The 22,657-nt window shown below is 31.9% G+C and overlaps 2 protein-coding genes across 3 annotated transcripts in view; both read left to right on the top strand.

The window, feature by feature from the left end:
- Positions 1-14,670, top strand: part of LOC141536732 (uncharacterized) — a 17,509-nt gene extending 2,839 nt beyond the window's left edge. Inside the window, exons 2-4 of one of the 2 annotated variants that reach the window (XM_074257437.1) lie at positions 8,070-8,207; positions 8,285-8,725; positions 8,821-14,670. In XM_074257437.1, coding sequence (XP_074113538.1) covers positions 8,070-8,207; positions 8,285-8,725; positions 8,821-9,005 — 764 coding nt within the window. In that variant the 3' untranslated portion in view covers positions 9,006-14,670. The remainder of the gene's footprint in view (positions 1-8,069; positions 8,208-8,284; positions 8,726-8,820) is intronic. The other variant, XM_074257438.1, reaches the window with a different exon arrangement.
- A 583-nt stretch (positions 14,671-15,253) lies between these two features.
- On the top strand, positions 15,254-17,214 carry LOC141536734 (uncharacterized). Its single transcript, XM_074257441.1, has 3 exons — positions 15,254-15,463; positions 16,161-16,469; positions 16,804-17,214. Exons 1-3 carry the CDS (start codon positions 15,391-15,393, stop codon positions 16,986-16,988), a joined length of 567 nt encoding a protein of 188 aa, XP_074113542.1. The 5' UTR covers positions 15,254-15,390; the 3' UTR covers positions 16,989-17,214.
- The last annotated feature ends 5,443 nt before the right edge of the window (positions 17,215-22,657 follow it).

Here is a 22,657-nt window from a genome sequence, read left to right as displayed (position 1 = left end):
CTTGACTTTTATCAAATTCTGGATGTCAATTTGTTCTGGCTTCAAATCTGGTATAGGACATTAAGTGTATAATACAAGGGATTATATTGGTGAAAATTACTCTGAATGGTAAATTGCTTGGTAAATTACTTTGTGGACTGCTACACACAATTTTTCTGATTGGAAATTTACCTTGTAAGTTGCTGCCTGAAATTGTTCCGAGTCGTAAATTGTTTGGTAAATTACTACTTACAATTTTCAAGATTGGTAATTACCTTGTAAGTTGCTATTTGCAACTTCTCTGAATGGTAAATTGTGTGGTAAATTACTACTTACAATTTTCCTGACTGAATATTTACCTATCAAGTGTATTAAATAAATTGGACTTTTCTAGACTGTGTGTGCTGGGAAGGAATGAGTGACACTATCGTGATTAGTTATTTTACCTTGTTTATAACCAGCAAACTGTAACTTGATGTTGAATTGTCTGGTCATTTCACGGATATTTCTCTTTTAAACTTCTGGTTATGCCATTGGTGTCTGATATATGTGCTAAATGCAAGCGACCTGTTAGATCGTCAGTAAATTGTAACACTTGTGAGCAACACTTTCATCCAGGTTGTGCGCGCGAGTATATAAAAAACAGGCAAAAATCAGATTGCTGCAGAAATCAACTAAACCATCTTCTAGAAAATCTCGATACAAAATTAAAGAGACCAGTGTCGCTAAAATCTACTAGCTCCAACGCCTCCTCAGTTTCTAGCTTCAAGTCAGCAAGCTCTTCTCCTCTTGAACGCACATTCAAAGCTCGTGGATCAATCTTGTCCTTAAAGTCTCCGATAACACCAGCTTCTCCATTATCTCCAAGTGATAATTCAGTTTTTCTACCATCTATCATCTCACCGACAATGTCAAACTTACCCTTAAATTGGTCCGAAAAATCGGTTGATGAAAAACTGACACTTTTAATGGAGAAACTTTGTCACACAGAACTCTTAAGTAACCAAAAACTTGAGGATTTAAATACGAGATTATGTGAAGTTCAAGACTCGCAAAAAGCTGCTGCGGTTAATTTAGCAGATTTAGCAGTTAATGTTAAAACAAATGCCGAGTCCATTTCTCAAATTAGTTCAGACCTTAAAAATTTAACTAAAACTAGAAAAGCTGATATGGATTCTGTCCATAAAAGACTATGTACCCTTGAGAAGTCAGCTCCTGTTCCATCTACCTCTTCACAGACGTCAAGTAATACCACGGAATTAGTTATTTCAGGTATTCCTGATGCAGTGGCGAAGGATTTAACACCAGATGACATTACAGCTGCGGTTTTTAAGAATCTAGAGTTACCAAATCTACTTAATAGTGTCTTAAGTTCCCGTAAAGTTGAAATCAAAAATAAGCAGCTATGAAATCAAAATAAGCCTTTATTACACTCTTATATTGTCTCTATGATGTCGACTCCAGTGCGAAATTTCATTATTGATAAGAAACGAAAAACAGGTAATCGCTTAGTTAAAGAGGTTTTTCCTACTCGAGTCGATATGGCTTTTCAGGGATCTGTTTATGTTAACGAATTTTTGTCTCCTGAAACGCATAGATTGCTACTAAAAACTAAGGAACAAGCCAAAGTCAAGAGGTTTAAGTTTGTTTGGGCTAGATATGGGCAAGTCTTTGCAAAAAGAATGAAGATTCGGTAAGACTTATGATAAATTGTGAAGCTGATCTCACCAAACTAGATTAACAGTCAACTGATTCAACTAATAGCTCAACTAAAAATATATCTTTATCACTAAATGTACTTAGTCTAAATATAAATAGCCTTGTTGGCCATACTGCTCAATTCTTAAATTTGATTAATGATACTCAACCAGACATTATTATCCTTGTTGAAACGTGGTTAAAACCCTTTCATGATAACAGTATTTTTTCACTGAATGGCTACAATATTGTTCGAAGAGATCGAACCCTAAAACATGCAGATACTGGCTGTTACATCCAGGGAGGTGGAGTGGCCTGTCTTGTCCGTGAGTCCTTAATAGTCAAGGTTTTACAAATTTCAACTTCTGATTATTTAAATCAACCAGAATATTTAATAGCCGATGTCACCTTATCCTCTGGATCTCATCTCTTATTATCCTGCATTTACAGAAGACCGAAAGGGCTATTTCTCAACGAATTCTTTGACATTTTTTCAAGATTCGCTCCAAATTTCAACAATATAATCATAGCTGGTGATTTAAATTGTAATTTGTTGGATGATAGTTACACTGCAAGGCACCTGAAAGATTTTATTCTTGAATCGTCACTGTTCTGCGTACCTTACGGAGCTACTTTTCATAAAAATAACTATGATTCTTGGTTAGATGTCATCCTGCTTGACAGTGATAGTAAATTAGTTTCTTTTGCTAAATCCGATTCTCCGTTCATTGATGGCCATGACTATTTATTTTGTAAATATAAATTAAATTGTTCAAAACCAGCATCAAAGAAAATTACCTTTAGAAACCTAAAGAATTGTGATCATCAAGCTCTTTCAAGAACTTTGATGAACACTTTAAAAATTGATAATGCTGTTCTAGAGAATACGGATCCAAATGAGTTGCTGATTTTCTTCAAAGCTGGTGTTCTATCTTCTCTGGATTTGTTTGCACCCGAAATCACTAAGAAGATAGTCCGTCATAGTAATCCCTGGTTTACAAAAGAATTAAAAGTGAAGTGCAAAGAACGTGATAAAATTTATAAAAAAGCCAGGAGAACTCAGGACCTAAATCTGCTTGCTCTTTTTAGAATTAAGAGAAAAACTTAAAAGCTGAGTTGAATCATGCTCGTGAAGAATACTTAAAAACTATTCTTTCAAATCTTTCATATGGTTCATCTATTTGGAGTAAGCTTAAACATCTTGGACTAATTAAGTCTAACCCTTCTTCACCGCTAAACTTTTTGATGCTCTTGAATTGAATGAGTATTATGCAAACATAGTAAGAAAGCATCCACCTTGCAGTAAAAATTTTGTTGATTTACTGCCGATGGACTATTCAAGACAAGTCAAATGTTTATTCAAGTGGACCACGATTGACATTGTAGATGTTACTAAGGCACTGCATATTACTCTTTCAAAGTCTAAAGGAAAAAGTCCTGATGGATTGGATTTAAGATGGTTACGGATCACCTTCCACAAATTTCACTGTTTCTTACTGCATTATTTAATAGATCTCTTGATACTGGAATATTCCCTGACATTTGGAAAGTTATTTTTATTATACCTTTGAATAAAACTTCACCGCCTAGATCTCCATCAGATACCCGACCTGTTGCAAATCTATCCCATCTGGCCAAAGTGTTTGAAAGAATCATTGCTAATCAAGTGATAACCTATCTGGAGGATAATGAGTTACTCGACCCTTTTCAATCTGGATTTAGGAAACATCACAGCACACAATCAGCATTACTGAGGCTCACTGATGATATTAGGCAGGCGATGGACAAGAATAAACTTACCATAATAGTCTTATTTGATTTGAGTAAGGCTTTTGACTATGTTGACCCCAAGATCATACTGATTGCGTTATTTGAGCTTGGTTTTTCAATGGAAACAATTATCTGGTTTTTCTCCTACTTATCAAATCGCTCTCAGTCAATACTGAATAATCTTGGGACTCCAATTCAGCTCCTTAGAACTTCATCTGGTGTTCCTCAAGGTTCTGTGCTTGGTCCAATCCTGTTTTTAATTGTCATGAATTCTGTTGTCAGATGGCTAGTGTATTGTAACCATGGTCTGTTTGCTGATGACAAATATATTTATCTACATTTCTTTATGTATCAACTACAAGAGGCAGTCAGACAGGTCAACATTGATGCACAATCAGTTGCGGATTGGGCAAGGAAGCATGGCTTGGAGATAAACTTGTCCAAGACCAAAGCAATGATCTTGGGTTCAAATAGCAAGCTGAAACAACTGAGTAACTTTGATCTGCCACCTATTATTATAGATGGTGTCATAATTCCATATGTTGATACTACCAAGTGCTTGGGATTATACATCAGCAGGAACCTAAGTTGGAATCATCATGTCAAGCTAGTGGTTAGCAAAGTTAATTCAGCCTTGCATTCTCTCAAGGTTCGGAAGAACATTTTCTCAACTGACGTCAGGAAATTGTTAGTATCATCCACCATCTTACCACTTCTTGATTACTGTTCCATCGTATTAGTAGATTCAACATCTGAAAATGACTTAAAACTTCAACGTGCAATAAATTGCTCAATTAGGTTCATTTTCAATCTTAGAAAAGATGAGCATATAACACCTTATCAACGAGAATTGGGATGGCTTACTCTGAAATATCGTAGAATGTACTTCATGAGTTGTTACTTCTTTAAGCTACTTCAAGTTGATAAACCCAAGTACCTACGAGATGCTTTTGTTGAGGAGACCGAAGTCAGACGTTCAGATAGGTTAGCAGCCAAAAACACTCTCTTTTCACGTTTCCGCATTTTGCTACGACCTTCATGGAGCGGTCATTCCAAGTGAGTGTAATACGATTGTGGGAAGAACTGCCTGAAGAGATTGTAAACTCATCTAGTCTTGAAGTGTTCAAAAATAAAATTTTTGACCATTTGTTGAACTTGGATTATTAATTTTGTTATTGTAAAGTGATAGGTTCTCTGATAATTACTGTTAGATTCTAAGTGTTAAATTCTCCAACTTTGTTATTTTATCGGCTGTTATAAATTGAATAATTTAGTGAGTATGCTAGTTGAATCAGATAAAATTAATATAAATTTTTATATTAGATCTTTATTATAGTTTATGTACTTATATAATTTTTCTATTATTATTGTATTTGTAAATCATATTGTATTTAAAATTGCCATTTGGCTTGTGCCTTGGCATTAATAAACTATCAATCAATCTCTCTCTCTCTCTCTCTCTGTCTCTCTCTCTCTCTCTCGCTCTGTCTCTCTCGCTCTTAGGCGGCCTAACCATGCCCGAGTGGAAGGGACGCGTGCCTCTCACTCGCTCTCATTGTGAGCGCATAACGTGAGCGGAGCGTAACGCAGTTTCTTGAAGTGTCACCCGGCAAACCAATTTATAAGACGTTGTCACGTCAAAATTTCTGCAGAAGAAATTTTTTACTCAACTTTAAACCTATTTTTCAGGAATATTCAAGAAACTGCGTTGATTGCCACCAACTTCTTTGAAATCAGTCGATTAGTAAAGGAGATATTTAACAAAAATTTTTAAAACGTGGTTATTAAATATAATTTTTTAATTCTTCATCAGATCGGATTTTTTTTCAAGAATTTTCATAAAGCTCTTTTAATCATGCTAAATTTACTGAATGCTAACTAGACTTTTAAACTAGAAGAGCGCAAATGTGTAAATTGATAAAAAATTTAACTTGATTCAAGGGAAGAAATCTTGAACTAAGAATACTATTGCACGCTTCATAAAGCGACATTCCCGACTCCTCAAGGCCAAGCAATTTAAAAAAATTTGATTTTCTTGTGTCAAGATTATAAATTCTTAAGATAAGAAATTATTCTTTAGCCAAATTTTTGAAGTGTTCAATTTTTTTAAACCAAAAAAAATTTAATTTTTATTTTTTTCGTCGAATTCCCACAAAGTATGAAAAATTGAAAACGTCAAGAAACTCAGCTGTGATCATGTTTTTAGTTTAAGTTTAAAAAAATCTATTTTTCATGATATCTTAACGTTTTGAGGTCCTGACAAGCTACTTTGACCAATTTTTCACATTCGTCCTTCTATCTTGAAAAATTATTTCTCTTAGTCACAAAGGCATATGTAAAAAAAAAAATTTTTTTTCCGTTTTGTAACCAGATTCTTACTTTTTTACTTTTTCAAGTTATGTGAAGAAAGAAAAAAATTTTTTATGCACCCTTTTAGCATGGGTAACGCGACATAATCAAAAAATTTATGGTTGCTTTAAAAAAAAAAAAATTAGGAAAACTATTTGACGAAATAGTTTCTTTCCCCTTAGATATTTTATACTATTTGAGGTGATTCGGATCAGTAGATTTTAAGAAATCTCAAACATAAAATATTTGAACAACTGTTTTTTTGGAATAACTTTTAAACGGCTTAACAGATTGATTCTAAAAACTAATCATCTCTTAAGCTCGAAAAACTGCATCGATCATCGTCAACGCGATCAAAATCGCTCAATTCATTCGTAGGATGTCGTGAATGAAAAATTAGCTATAAAAGCCCAAGAAACCACGTTGATTTTCTCCAAGAATATCGGAATCGGTTGATTAGTTCGTGAGTTATCGTTGTTGAAGAAATTAAAAAAAAAAGTTAATTTTTCAAATTTCTCCAAAGTTTTCGTTCTGCCCCTGTAAAAAAAAATTGTCCCAAAAATGTCCCAAGCTTGTGACATCGAAACGTGACACAATTTGGGACATCTTAGAAATAAACAGAAATTTTAAAATAGTGTATTTAAGTAATTTTTCGTCAATTTTCGTCAATTTCGTCAAAGTAATTTACGTATTTTTTGGAAAATTTTCAGAATAATTCGTCAATTTTACGACAGTTTTACTACAATTTTGAACGTTTATTAAATGATTTAAGAAAGAAAAATTTATTTTTGCACAGCTGTAAATTTGTCTAGGAATTGATGGATAAAACATTTATTGACCATTTTTGGGACAATTTTAAGACATTTTCGGGACAATTTTGAGAAATTTTTGGGACATTTTAAAAATATTTTTAGGACATTTTTTAAATAGTTTGAGGGAAATTTTAAACGTTTTTCAAATGATTTTAAGACAATTGTTTTTTGCACGGTTGTAGGTAAATTCTGAAATATTTTAAGAATGTCCCAAAATTGTCCTAAAAATTTTCATTCATTAATGTTACGATAAATTCATGACTGTGCAATAATAAATTATCTCTCTTTAAATCATTCTCAAAACGTCAAAAATTGTTCTGAAAATATTTTTAAAATTTCCCAAAATTATTCTGAAAATGTCCCACAAATGTCCTAAAATTGTTTCAAAGTTGCCCCAGAAATTTCCTAAATTTGTTCCAAAAAAGTCCCAAAATGTCCTCAAACTGTCCAAAAATTGTCCTAAAAATTTTCATCCATAAATCTTACAATAAATATATAACCGTGCAGAAATAAATTGTCTTAAAATTATTTGAAAAACGTTGAAAATTGTCTTAAAAATATTTTTAAAAAGTTCTAAAAATATTTTTGAAATGTCCCAAAAATGTCCTACAATTGTCCCAAAATTGTACTTAAACTGTCCCAAAAATAGTCACTAAATGTTTTATCCATCAATTTCTAGACAAATCTACAGCTGTGCAAAAATAAATGATTTTTTCTTAAATCATTTAATAAACGTTTAAAATTGTAGTAAAATTGTCATAAAATTGAAGTATTCCGACAATTTTCAAAAATATACGTAAAATTGACGACAAATTACTTAAATGCACTATTTTAAAATTTCTGGTTATTTCTAAGATGTCCCAAAATTGTCCCAAAAATATCCCAAATTGTGTCACGTTTGGATGTCCCAAGCTTGGGACAATTTTTTTTACACGGGTGATCCATTCGTATTTAGTAATAAATCATAGAATTTAAAAAAACTGCGTCGATTGTTGCAAACCGCGTGAAAATTGGTTTATTCATACAAAAGTAATGGCAGTTTGAAAATTTTAAGAATAGTGTTTTATTAAACTTCTATAAGACCTTTGAGCTCGAAGAGTCAAAAGCATAGAGCAGCTAAGTTTTTGAGCTCGGAGAGCTGAAAATAATATATAAATTGTATTGTTGAGCTCGAAGATCTCAATAACGTCATCAGTAAAATTTTAAACGCTTAGATATGGAATTAGCGGGAAGTTAAAGGAATCTGGCCTTCAGGGTCAACCGCTTTCCTAATTTTTTGTCTTGATTAAAGTTATTTTTTTTTTAGTGTAAAAAATGATTCTATTTCCTATTAAATAGTGATGGTTGAGCATCAAATTGTTCTCTTCAAATAATCATTCTACTGATACACTTTCTAAATGCTGAAGAAAACGTGAAATGTATACCTATTAAATTATTTAAGATTTTTATAAAATTTTGTAGGAACGTCATTACAGTGTTACCAGTGCGAATCTAATAGTGATGGTGAATGTTGGTCGGACCTATCGACGACTCTTTTGGTCCCATGTGGTGATGAAAATAGTACTACACCAAATCCTTTAACTAACTCAACTACAATAGGTAATATTAAGATTCAATTATAATAGGTAATATAACAACATCTTCTGTAATTTCTACATTATCAACTTCAACTGCAGCTCCTACTACACCTTCTACTACAGAATCAACTACAACTTCTACGACAGAATCAACTACACCGTCAGCGACAGCTTCTAGTACCGAATCAACTACACCTTCTACGACAGAATCAATTACGACTCCTACAACAGCTTCTAATACATCTCCTACGACAAATTCTACTACAGAATCAATTACGACTCCTACAACAGCTTCTAATACATCTCCTACGATAAATTCTACTACAGAATCAATTACGACTCCGACGACAGCTTCTAATACATCTCCTACGACAAATTCTACTACAGAATCAATTACGACTTCGACGACAGCTTCTAATACATCTTCTACGACAAATTCTACTACAGTGAGTATGATAGCATCAAACAAAAGCCGATTTAGACGTTCAGTAGATCTTCGTGCTGATGGTGCTTGGGAGTGTGTTAAGCATATCAAGAAAAGTAAAATAAAATTAATTATTATACTCAAAGAACTTGTGCATCTTCAATTACTATTGTTTTGATTGGTTCAAACTACAACTTAGTCATTTTTACAGAAGGAGATGAGGAAATAGTTAACAGAAAATGTGCGAAGACAAGTGAAAAATTCTGCAGTGACAAAAATGAAAATTCTTGTTTTGCCTGCAGTGACAAGGACGCTTGTAATTCTGCTTCTAGTATTGGATTCCAAATTATTTCTATGACTTTGCCTTTAACTGTCGTATTTTTTTTAGCACAATAATTTCATCATTTTAATACATGTAATAATTTAAGACAGTGAAATCAAATGTCTTAGTTAAGATTGAATATAATTCACTTGAAAATATAAATACTTATTAAATTTAACAATTGATAAGTTCAGCCGGTTAATGACTATTAACCGGTTGATTAACCAACTGACGTGTCGTTCGAATATGTAAATAGAAATTAGATTTCACCGAAAATCGAGATTTTTATTTCTTCATACCAGGTCTTATTCAATTCCAAAAAATTTAGCTGAAAACTTTTGCCAACTACTTCCGATTTACATTGGAGAATTCAACACGAGAGTTTGAAAAACAAAATTAGAAAAACGGTTGACCCTCTTCGAGCTCAAAATTCCGAAAAAACACTTTTTTCGGTTTTCTTTCGTTCATGATATTTCTCGAATGAATCAACCGATTTTGACCAGTTTGGCGGCGATCGACGTGGTTTTCTTATGTTAAAAGCTGATTAGTCTTTGGAACTGATCGGTATTGCCGTTTAAAAGTAATTCTAAAAAAACCACATTGGAAAAAAATTTTTTAACTTCCCGCTAAGAAAATCAATGATTTTCGTAAAATCGGGAAGTTATTAGTTTCACCCCGTTTTTCGAAAATCGAGTTCTCATCAGATCTTGACGTTTTGACGTCCTAGGAAGCTTCCCTGAATGTTTTCGCGATGATATTCGTATGCCTGTGTGTGTGTGTGTGTGTGTGTGTGTGTGTGTGTGTGTGTGTGTGTGTGTGTGTGTGTGTGTGTGTGTGTGTGTGTGTGTGTGTGTGTGTGTGTGTGTGTGTGTGTGTGTGTGTGTGTGTGTGTGTGTGTGTGTGTGTGTGTGTGTGTGTGTGTGTGTGTGTGTGTGTGTGTGTGTGTGTGTGTGTGTAACCCTTATATAACTTTTGAACGGCTTGACCGATTTCATGGCGGTTGGTGCCATTCGAAAAGGCTTGACCAAACTTAGATTTCCTGTGAGTTGGAACCAATTCGGACTGGTAGATTTCGAGGAAATGCAAAAAAAGTGATTTTTTTTTCATTTTTTTCAAATATCTCCGAATTGGCTAAACCGATTGGTCTCAAAAACTATTAAGCTCTTAACCTTGTAAACCCCCATCGATCGCCACCAAAAATGTCAGAATCGGTTGATGCGTTCGTGAGATATCGTTGTCGAAAAAAATCGAAAAAAGTGTTTTTTTGTAATAACTTCGAAATTTTCCATCAGATCAATTTTTTTGTTCTAAATTTTTTATAGAGCTTAAAAAACTACATCGATCGCCACCAACCGCGAGGAAATTAGTGGATTTATTCAAAAGTTATAGCAGTTTCAAAATTGAAAAAATCGTGTTTTATCAAATTTTAAAACGACTGTTGAGCTCGAAGAGCTTAAATGCTTAAAACAGCTACTTTTTTATAGAGGTCAAAAAACTATATCGATTGCCGCAAATCGCGTGGAAAACTATAAAAATTGTATTTCATCGAACTGCGATTAGACTTTTGAGCTCGAAGAGCTCAAAAACGTCATTAGTGCAGTTTGATGCACCTAGGTATGGAATTAGCGGGAAGTTGCACGGATGGTCTTCAGGGTCTATCGTTTTTCTAATTTTTTTTTGTAGGTTTTTTGAGATTTCTCAAAATCTACCGGTCCGAATTTTAAGAATCTTAGAGCGTGAACTGGTTGGACTAAAAATTCAATAAAAATTCTGAAAATAACATTTTTTTCAATTTTTTTCGACATTATCTCACGAACGAATCAACCAATTGTGACCAGACCGGTGGCGATTCACGTAGTTTTTCAAGATTAAGAGCTGATTAGTTTTTGGAGTCGATCAGTAGAGCCGTTTAGAAGTTATTCAAAAAATATCGAATCAATTAAAATTTTCAAGAAATTTAATGGCAATGATGATCTTTGGATCGCCACCTATCATGATCCGATGGGTCGAGCCGCTCAAAAGTTACAAGAGGTTTACATACATACATACACATATAGATAGATCGCGGGAATAGTTAGGGAAGCATTCTAGGACATCAAAACGTCGAGAGCTGATGAAAACTCGATTTTCGAAAAACGGGATAAAAACAACAACTTCCCGATTTTCGAAAATTTTTAATTTTCTAAGCGGGAAGTTAAAAATAGTTGATAAGATTTCAGAATCAATCTGAAAACTGTAACATTTTGAATTGTGAAAAAATTAACACTTTTTTAGCAAATGCATAAAAGTATAATCTGTGGATAGTTTGACAGCTGATGTATAATAAAATAATGTTTTTTTCCATCTCTGCTTTGTCCAAAATCCTAATAAGAAAAAAAAATGTTGTTTAATATTTTAAACGTAATCTTAAAACCTATTTTGTTTACTTCGAATTTTACACTTTTGATGCTTTTAAACAGCAAAACATTAATTTTTTTTTTTTTTTTTTTTTTTTTTTATTAATACTTATGGTCACTTCAACCATTGAGTCATTAGTGACCGAACATTAAAAAATGTTCTTATTCATTGTTCAAGAATTTTAAAAAAGAAATTTATAGCTAATCTACAATATATAAAAATGTTTCTTAATTTTTCTTTTAGTTAAAGTTATCATGGCGCCAGTTATCTGTTAGATTTAGTCATCAGTTTTGAGGAAAATAGTTTCGTTAACCTAACCTGCATTAAACGTTAAGTTAATCTAAATATTATCAATTAGACTCATTTCCTGGACAATTTATATACATTTCATATCTCTAATGACATTTTAACAGTAGATAAACTTTCCAATGCACTGAAAGCATTCGATTCTCCGAGAAATTAATGTGACGAATAAAGAGTTTTATCACAATCGTAAAAGTTTTCATAAAATCGATTATTCTTATCGCTTAAAAAGGATTATTATATTGATTATAAAAATATTTTTTTCAATTTGCCTGATACGTTCAGTGGACGAGTGACTCACAATATTAATAAATAAATTTACTGAAATTTCCAGTTGTAATTAAAAATTAATAAACAAACAAATCAGCAGATAAATAACTCGACCTATAAATTAATTAATCACCAGAGTAAACATTAATTAACAGCTCAATAATTCGGGTTTATCTTTCAGTTTTTAATTTGAGGCGGTATTTTATGTGACCTTTGCTTTCAATAAGTCAAGTTCATTTTCACCTACTTGATAACATATATTGCGAGAAATTTCATTAATGTGACGTCTTAATAGCCGTAAATTTGCATTTTTTAAAAATAAAATTCGAAATGATAAAAAAATAAGTAATGAATCAGCAGACTTCTTTTATCGTTGAAATAAAATGAGTTTTATTTTTTAAATATCGGTCATTGGTGGTCACTTTCTACCGATGCCTCCAGCAATGACTTATCCTAAATTGTTTGCATGTGAAAGTCGTGTGAAAAAAAAAGTAAACTCTCATTAGCCACGTGGCATCAATTATAATTGTGATTATATTCACAAATAAGAATTTTTTTAATTAAAACAAAAAACTATTTCCTTCAAAATTTTTCTCTATTTAAAATATTCAAATTTTTTAATTCAAGAAATTAACTATGAATCAATAAATTTATACTTGAAGATGTAAGCTGAAAATATTCCAGCAGAATTTTACTCTGATAAAACATCTAAAACTGTTTTCAAAAAAAATTATTTATAATTCCTCCGAAAATTTTTTCTTTAAGGACGTTCCGAGAAAAAACCGTTTTCTTAAAACTTTTTTGAAATTTTGAGTTCTTACACGGAAAGAACAAGATAACACTGGGTATCGTCCGAGATTATACTCAGTGAAAAAAAATTTCAGATAGTAGCTAGTATAATCCAGATATCACCCAGTATAATCTGGATTTTTCTAGCTACTATTTAAAAAATTTTTCACCACAGATATCACTGAGTATAATCTGGGATGATATCCAGTGTCATCTTGTTTTTTCCGTGTATACTCATAAGTATCCTTTATAAGCAGGAATTCTTTTAAATAGTCCTTACGGCACTAAATTTTGCAATATTAGCATTTAAAATTTGTATATTTTACATACAAACCCTATGCTGACCGACGTTCAAGCGAACGTTTCATCAAATATCAATCGTACTTTTCTTAGGATTGTTTTAAAAAACTGAAAATCATTAATTGAAGATATAACAAGTATTTTTTATTGAAAATAACATAAACGAACTTTATTTATTTTTATATAAAAAATGTTTGAAGTTAATGACTTTTGAAATTTTACGTGAGTAGAAGTAAGTGAGCGATAGTCTGTAAAGAGAGACAGTACTAGTGTGTGAGAAAGAAACCAATAGCAATAACCATTTGGTGTCTTTTTCTTGTCTATGAACGTACTTAAGGATTGAGAGGTTTCACTACCTTAGCATTCGAGAAAATAAGCGTAAAAGTAAATTTTTGTGGAATGCAGATTTTATGTGTATAGACAAATTTTTATTCTACACATGAAATACTAATTTTATAAATAATTTGAAAACGAAAAAAAAAAAAAAAGCAGAGATATTAAGTATCACCAGGACACCTCTTTAAGAGTAGTCGCCGATGATTTCTCTGTGAGGGATTGTCTGAAATTATAATAAGCAGGATAGATCTTATTTTTATAGGTGTTTTTTTAATAGATTTCATAGAAATCTATTGCATTTGTCCTCATGGTGGAACTTTTGAAAAATTTTGCTATTTCCTAACTCAGTTTATCGAGCTGGTTTGGAAAATACATATGGTTCAAAAGTTTATGTATGTAAGTATTTATATATATGTAAAATTTCAAAATTTTAAAAATCGTAAAATTTCGTATTTTGGCAGTTTCTATCATGGATAACTTTTAAATGAAATAACTTATCGGATTTTTGTAAATTGTATTTTAAAGTCTATTAAATGAACTTTAATTTTCATGTCATTTATTCTCATAGACTGAAAATAACCTATTCGTCGGTAGCTATTTAATGAAATTTTACTATTGCATTTTTTTTTTTTCGTAATTTAAGGAAAATAGATCAATGGTATTGAAGTATTTGTATTATCAGCGGTGTTATTTTATTTAAGTAGGAAATCTATTTCCATTTCGGCTGCCAAATGGCACTTTTTTTTTGGGCAGATTTCTTCTTATTTTTTTATTAATCTGAAAAAGTTAGAAACTATTTCAAAGCTTATGTTTTCTTCTATTGACAAAAAATATTCAAAAAATAAATGAAAAAAAAAAAACATTGAAACAAATACAGCGCTATCTATTAACAGTCTATTTAAATAACATGATAACTTTTGGATTGTTTACAAAGCTTAAATTTTATGCAAAATTGTAATCTATCAAATTGATCAAATAAAATCGAAACATTTTTTATCAATGAGATATAAATTGTTATTAATAACTCAACGTAATAGTATATTGTATAAAGAATAAATGAGGCGTTCAGTTACAGCTGTGTTGGTGCAACGAGCGAATCGTATATGCTCCTTGTTTAAAAATACTGATTAAAAATAATTAAAAAACATGAAATTCGAATTTTTTCACTCATTTGGCCAACACACTAGTGCCGAACGTCTCATCCAAAAAGTTCACACCTAAATAAATGGAATAAACAGAACATTTCGCACAATGTCGTAATTAAAAAACAAATGGTCATATTACAATGTGGAAATCAGCAAATCTAAATATTTATTAATAAAAGATATTTTATTTTTAACTGTAGCAATAGATATTAATTTCTTTTCCACGTTACAATATTACTATTTTTGAGTCAAGATGATATTCAAGAAAAAAAATTCTTCACATGCGACAACCAGTTGTCTTCAAAATACATTTTTTAATCGAGATTATGTTTTTTTAATTGAGATAGATTTTTTATCGGTGTATAAAAATTTTAGTCAATCAGAATTATTTAATAAGTTTTAAAAAAATTAGAATTGTAATTGTTAGATAAATGGAGTAAAATATGTTGTGATGAAATATATGTCATGGATTTTACACTGTAATTATGAATGCCTGATAAATTATCAATTGATTAAAAAGATAAAAATAAAAAAAATCGTGAGATTAATCGGCTCTTTACTGAGTGTTCGGTAAAACACGACACAAAGATGTATTTATTTTAAAAAGGATGTGTACCTGGTACAGCCAAGCGATAATAAAAATAATTTAGTTATCATACGGCAAATACGATGACCTCGATAAAATAAATTATCAGTAGATCGTCTAAATCAGCTCACCTATGATATTTTATTGATCGCAAGTCTGTTGTGATAAGGCATTGCCTTTATCTTTGCACTTGACAGCGATTATGATTTAGGTGGTGGTTTATGTAAAAGCGTTAATCAGACCTGTAACTCAACCATTTTGTTGGGGACTTCACAATTGTAGTGAGCTGTTTGTTTTAAATAATTTATAATACTGTATTTTTAGAATTCCAAAATGATCATCAGTCGGATTAATTTAAGTTCATTGGTGCTCATCACTTTGTTTATTATTTACAATGTTGATCAAGGTAATTATTTATTACAAAATAATAATTGCGAAACAAAACTTAACGATTGAATTTTTAATTGAATAAATAGGAAGTGTTCGATTTAAGAGCAGATATTTGATGAATTTTTCATTTACTAAATTGTTATTATTGTTATGAATTTTTTTTTCTAAAATATTTTCCTGAAAACACATGAAATAATTTTGTCTTCACTTGATTTTATCAAATTTCATAAAACTTTGTATTCTAAATTATATGAAATTTTTCAAAAACATAAAATTTTAATTTAGATAAATGAAAATTTTATAAAATTTGAAATATTTTATTAAGTCTAGATTATTTTTTTTAAATTTGAATCTCTACTAATATCACAAATGTGAATATAAGTTTGTTTGTTATGCTTCCTCACAAAAACAAAAAAATTGTTTGTCAAAAAATTAGAATCACATTGATTCAGTTAAAAGCTAGTTCGATATTAGTTAAAAGATTTAATGAAGTTTTGTGAAACTTTGTGTAGTTTCTTAAAATATCTTTATAAAAATTTGAAAAAATTTTCTTTAAAAAAAATTTTAATCGAATACAAAAAAAAAGTAAATTGAGTTGTTTTATGACATTAAAAATTTCTAAATTACATAAGCCTTTTTTATAAATTTAAATCTCTGAAATAGAAAAGAAAAAAGTAACGATTGAACGTATTAATTTTTGTAAAATTTCCTAGGATTGTCATTGCAGTGTTATCACTGCACTTCTCTGAGCAATGGAACATGTGGGACTGAACCTACAAAAACTCATTTAATGGAGTGCAAAGAAGATACTAATACCACAACACCATCAAATAATGAAACAACTACTGTTACTACACCTCCAACGACAGTGACGACAGTAGTTACAACTGCATCTCCTTCAGGGAATTCTACAGAAAATTCAACTGCAACTTCTTCATCAGATTCCCGTCATAATCGACTAAGACGTTCTGCTGACACTCGTACTGATGACATTTGGGAGTGTGTCAAGCTAGTAAGCAAAGGTAATTTTCAAATAAAACTAATTATTAAACAAACTTTTATTAGTTGTAAGTATGCACACTGATAAAAAAAATTAACTTGACTCAAGAGCCAAAATCTTGAACCAAGAGTACCATCTTGAATAAAATGATTTTCTTGAGTCAAGAGAATAAATTTTTAAAACAAAAATATTTTCTTAGGCCAAGAATAATTTCTTAACTCAAGAAAATCATTTTCTTCAAAATGGTATTCTTGGTTCAAGATTTTGGCTCTTGAGTAAAGTTAATTTTTTTATCAGTGCATTTATCAATAATTTTGAATATTATTTTCGGAACTAAAACTGTGTAATTTTCGCAGAAGGAGACGTCGAAACAATCACCAGACAATGTGCAAAGAAGAGTGCATCATACTGCAACGGAAAAGATCAAAACTCTTGTTTTGTCTGCAGCGATAAGGATGGATGTAATTCTGCTTCGAGTATTGGATTCCAGTTCGTTTCTATGGTTTTGCCTGTAGCTGTAGCACTATTCTTAGCACGATAATTTTATCGTATTGATACGAGTAATATTTTGATAATATATAATCAGATGTTTCATTATCTAATCAAGTTTTTAAAAGATTAATTTACATGAGTAAGAATTTATTGCAGAATTTTAATATTAATATTAATGTTTTTCTAAAAATAATCAAGTATCAAATGTAAATAATTCAGACTTAATTTAATTACTCAATAAAGTTTAATTACAACATAATGTAATCCAAATATAAGTTAATTTTAATTTTTCTTATTTAATTAAATTCTGTGCTTCTAAATTCATGATATGAACTGTCTCCAGTTCTATGTTCAACGATTATTATAATTTATTTACATTTTAAATAATTGACTTAAAAAAAGGAATATCGATTGTTGAGTTAATTATTCTGACCTCGGATAAAAAATGTCCATAGCTATAAGGCAATAAAAATTCAATTTAATACCAACTCTATTCTTTAATCAAAGATTTAGTTGATTAAGTTTGATTTACTTTATTTTTCTTGAAATATTTTAATACTTCGTAACGATTTTAAACCTAAGTCAAATAATTTTGATTCGACATGCCATGACAAAAATTTATAATTAATAATTGCTAAACCACAAAATTAAAATCATCAGTGGTTTGTTTAGGGATTGTAATATAAACAATAAATATTGGAAATACCATAGTGCATTAAGTTGATTTTGTTTACATAAGAATTGCCCATACAAAATTGCCGTTAATGGAAACAATCCCAACCATCGGCCGATATCTGGCAGCCAACGATTGGCCAGTTATAGGGATATGTCAACGGGCCATACTTGGTTAAACGCTGGTCGCCGTCTATTGCGGACATTAATGTTTTGCAATTAATATCCATTTATCGCCCAAAGTCTGGCTATTCTTGGCCAATTTGTTATTTTATAATAACACAAATTTGGGTTTTCGGAGATGCATTACGCGAAGTATAATATTTAAAAAATGAAAAAAGATATTGTAATGTTTATTTAAGATTATTATTGATACAAATAGAAGTTATATATAAACATATATAAATAAATAAAAAAAATATATAAACTTTTATACAAGATTATCGTAAATCTAAACAAAAATAATGAGTAAATAAAACAAGACAATAAAAATTTTAAATGTGATTTTGAAGTTTGACTTGAGAAAAGGATGGCATAATTTTTTAAACAAACATATAACTATTGGAAGGATCAACTATCCCTTATTAGAAAAAGAGATTTAAAAAGATTAAAATTGTTTGAAAAAATTGAAAAAGATTTGATTTTTACTACTACATAGATATACACTTTACATTGAGGTAATCTTTTTGAATCTCTTTTTCTAATAAGAGATTAGCCTAAATAGGTTTGGTGCAAATTAAATTTAGAATAAAAAAAAATAATCGTCTTCAGACATTTAAAAACTTTATACAAAAATCGACAAAATTGAGTACTAATAAATTTCATAATCTGTATATGCAGTAATAAAATATATTTCAATAATTCAAATAGCTAAGTAGAATTTTTCAGTTAGATTCCAGCATGCAGTGCAGCCGGTAATGATCGAGACTTTCACGCAGACGAACCAGGTTCGATTTCCACTTCCACTTAACCTTCAAAATTTTTTTAGAATATCCGACTAGGATCGATGCTCCTGTGCTACATCTTCTACTACTTGACTTCATAACGCCAATACGACTATAGGAATCAAAAATTCTACGGCATATCGGCTAAATTTTTAGTTTTTTTATTTTTTTTTATTTTAACATACTTAGCCGATGATCAGCCATTAACGGCCCGATAACTTTTTTTACAATCGGCCGATAATCAACTGCCGTTAATTGGCCGTTGTTATCATTTGGACATTCAGCCGTCCGTGGGCCATTAAAAGTCGCCAATGATCGGCCGTCAACCAGTATCCTTCGCCCGTCGATGGGCCATCCGAGGGCCGGTTTTCGAACTTTGTATGGGTTGCACTTATGACGTTTTGAGCTCAAAAATACAATTTGTGTGTTATTTTAAGCTTTCCGAGCTCAAAGAAATAGCTTTTGTATGCTTTTCAGCTCTTTGAGCTCAAAGGTTTGATAGACATTTGATAAAACACTATTTTTCAAATTTTCAAACCGCAATAACTTTTGAATGAATGAACTGATTTCTAAGCGGATGTTTCGTTTTAACAGCGGTTGTTTAAATTTTTAATTTTCTAAGCGGGAAGTTAAAAAGACGTAGTTTACAATAAATCAGAAATTAATTACAATCCTAAAACAAATTTAAGGAGCTGTTTGAAAAATTTTTTGATTGTGTAGAATTGTAAGAAAATACTAAAAAAAAAATGTAAAAATAATATATAATCACAAAAATGACAGTTGATGATTTTTAATAGTTAGAAAAATTTTTAATTTCTTGCTAAGAAAATTGAAAATTTTCAAAAGTTGGGAAGTTATTGGATTTACCCCGTTTTTCGATAGTCGAGTTTTCAACAAACGTTGACGTTTTAAAGTCCTAGGAAGCTTGCCCGAACGTTTCCGCGATGAGGTCCGCGCGCACGCGCGCGTGTGTGTGTGTGTGTGTGCGCGCGCGCGCGCACGTTCGTAAATTTTCATAATTTTTCAACGGCTTGTACGATTTCATCGAGGTTGACACCATTCTAAAGGGCTTGACTGAACTTAATTTTAAATACGATTTGGGCCGATCTGGACCAGTAGATTTTGAGAAATCTGAAAAAAAAAACTACGAAAAAAAATTTTTTTCAAATGTGGCTTTTTGGAAAAACTTTAAAACGATCTGACCGATCAATTCCAAATCATATCAGCTTTTAACAAAAAAAAACCTCGACGATTGCCGTCAAGCCAGTCAAAATCGTTAGATTCGTTCGTGAGTTATCGTTGACGAAAAAAAGTGTTTTTTTCGAATTACATCGAAATTTCCAATCTGATCAATTTGCGTCTAAAAGTATATCATAGAATTTGAGATACTGCGTCGAATTCTGCCAACTGCGTGAAAATCGCTTGATTTGTTTGTGAGTTATCGTTGTCGAAAAAAAAACCGAAAAAAGTATTTTTTAGTGATTACTCCAAAATTCCTGGTTCGATCAAATCAAACTTCAAAATTCTTGATGGAGCTTAAAAACTGCATCGGATGCTGCCAACCGGGTGGAAATCGGTTAATTCATTCGAAAGTTATTGCGGTTTAAAATTCAAAAAATAGTGTTTTTAAGTCCTATCAGACTTTTCTTGAGCTCGGAAAGCTCAAAATGACATAAAAATCATAATTTTGAGCTTGAAGAGTTTAAAAACGTAATAAATGCAATTCTGAGTGCTTAAGTATAAAATTAGCGGGAAATTGCAGGGATGGCCTTTAGGGTCAACCGTTTTCCTAATTTTTTTTTTATAAAGAAGCGAAAAAAATCTTCTAAAGATACCACTACATTAAAAGATCATCGTCGGTAGTGTGGGATTTTCACCCACTAAAAAAAACTCCTCTCTTCTTTCCCGTAGATAGTACGGATATGACTGGATCGGAACTGCGTTAGCATTACTTCAATTCAGCCCATATTGCGTCTCACGACGCCTACTCCTGGTTACTGATCCCTTTCTGCGGTTTTTTGTTTTAGAAGACGCTGCGTGTAGGCTGTGACAGCTGACCAGTTATCTTTTTTTCTGAGCTTGCAAGCTATCAAGCTCTCGGGGGAGTGTGATGCCTCTAATTTCTCCGATGCTGCTTCTATAGTCCTTCCACCGTACACACTTGAAGAAAGTGTGTTCGGCGTCATCGATATGATTCGGGCAGTATTTGTACGTCGGCGTGCGGTGCAGCCTCATCTTAAACAGATAGACGTTAAACGGTCCGTGTCCTGTCAATAGTTGTGTGAGGAAGAAGTCCGTGTCCCCGTGCTTCCAAGAAAGCCAGACGTTGATGTTTGGGATTAGGCGTGCCGTCCATCTGCCCGTCTCTTCCGATGCCCATCGGTTCTGCCACTCTTACTGCGTTTCCGTCTTTATCCTCGTTCTTGCGTCCTTCATGTTCTCGTCACTATTTTTAGCGTCATAGAGTTTTGCTCTCTTGAAGGCTAATAGGTCGATGGACGCGGCTGAGATTGAGATTGCCAGCGAAATATCTAGGATGGATTTCTTGTACCCCGGTCTTCTAAAGGTTTTAATAGTTCTAGTATTCAGCACTATGAGGTCAAGTCTTGCTGCGAAGTCTGCTTCTCCGTTTCCTCTAGTGTCAGAGAATTCAGCACCCCATTCAGCCGATTTGGCGTTGAAATCACAAGCTACGATGACATCGCCGTCGAGCTTGCCGATAGTGTCCTCTATGTTTGCCAACTTCTGGCGAAACACACTAATCCCTTCGTTGGGTGAAAGGTAGACACTCATCAAGTAGGTTGTGGTGTGTGTGTGTGTGTGTGTGTGTGTGTGTGTGTGTGTGTGTGTGTGTGTGTGTGTGTGTGTGTGTGTGTGTGTGTGTGTGTGTGTGTGTGTGAACGTATGTGAACCGCTGATAACTTTTGAACGGTTCGACCGATTTCATCGAGGTTGGCGCTCTTTGAAAGGGCTCAGCCAAACTTAGATTTTTAATACAATGTGGACTTTAAAAACTAAGAAAATTTTTTTTTCAAATGTGGTTTTTTTGGAATAACTTTCAAACGACTTCTCTGATCGATTCTAAAACCAAACCAGCTGTCAAAATGAAAAAACCACGTGGATCGCTGCCAATCCGGCTAAAATCGGTTTATTCGTTCGAGATATATCGTGAACGAAAGAAAACCAAAAAAAGTGTTTTTTCGGAATTACTTCAAAATTTCTAATTTAATCAATTCAAACTCAAAGATTCTTTATGAAGCTTAGAAACTACGTGAAAATCAGTTCATTTATTCAAAAATTTTGCGGTTGGAAAATTAAAAAAATAGTGTTTTATCAAACTTTCATCAGACTTTAAAGCTCGGATGCACCTAGGCATGGAATCAGTGAGAAGTTGTAGGGATGGCCTTCAGGGTCAACCGTCTTCCTAATTTTGTTTTATTTATCTCAAAATTTCTCAAAGTCTATCCGTCCGAATTGGTTCAAATTCACAAGAAATCTAAGTTTGAGGGAACTCTTCAGAACGCCGTTGGGTAGGCTCGGATGGGCTTAATAGTTCAAAAGTTATAAGCAGTTCACACACACACACACACACACACACAGTGAAAACATCGCGGGGGTCATCAGGGAAGCATTTTGTGGTCTCAAAACGTCGAGATCTAATGAAAATTCGATTTTTGCAAAACGGGTTGATAACAATAATTTCCCGGTTTTTGAAAATCTTCGATTTTTTTAACGGGAAGTTAACAATCACTGAAATATATCAATTTTTATTGCAATGTGTATGTCAATCTCATATTCTTAAAATGAAATTTTTCAGTATATACCTGAATAATTATCATTTCTTAGGATCTTAAAAATTATTTATATTGTAGAAGTTAAGACTTTAAATTTAAGCGTCTTGTAAAGATAAGATTTAGCGGTTATACGACCTCTGTTGGATAGTTTTAGCATTGCATCCTAACATAAAATTGAGATGAAATATAAGTCGCATCAATTTATTCGTGATATAATTGGTCGAATATATTATATAAGCATGAAAATATATGCAAAGCCTATAGTAAGGCGCGCGTTTGCGCGTGCATATTAATTTTTAGTTGGTCAA

Source organism: Cotesia typhae, unplaced genomic scaffold, assembly GCF_013202065.1.
Source record: "Cotesia typhae breed Kobodo isofemale line unplaced genomic scaffold, CoteBio_Ctyphae scaffold_45, whole genome shotgun sequence".
Taxonomy (NCBI): domain Eukaryota; kingdom Metazoa; phylum Arthropoda; class Insecta; order Hymenoptera; family Braconidae; genus Cotesia; species Cotesia typhae.
The sequence above is the reverse complement of the archived record's forward strand: the minus strand, read 5'-3'. Positions and strand labels throughout refer to the sequence as shown.

Bases quoted from the DNA above. Each gene is read 5' to 3' on its own strand.
- LOC141536734 (XM_074257441.1), top strand. From the start codon at position 15,391: ATGATCATCAGTCGGATTAATTTAAGTTCATTGGTGCTCATCACTTTG. The intron at 15,464-16,160 runs GTAATTATTTAT...AAAATTTCCTAG, and splicing joins TATTTACAATGTTGATCAAG to GATTGTCATTGCAGTGTTAT. The intron at 16,470-16,803 runs GTAATTTTCAAA...TAATTTTCGCAG, and splicing joins TGTCAAGCTAGTAAGCAAAG to AAGGAGACGTCGAAACAATC.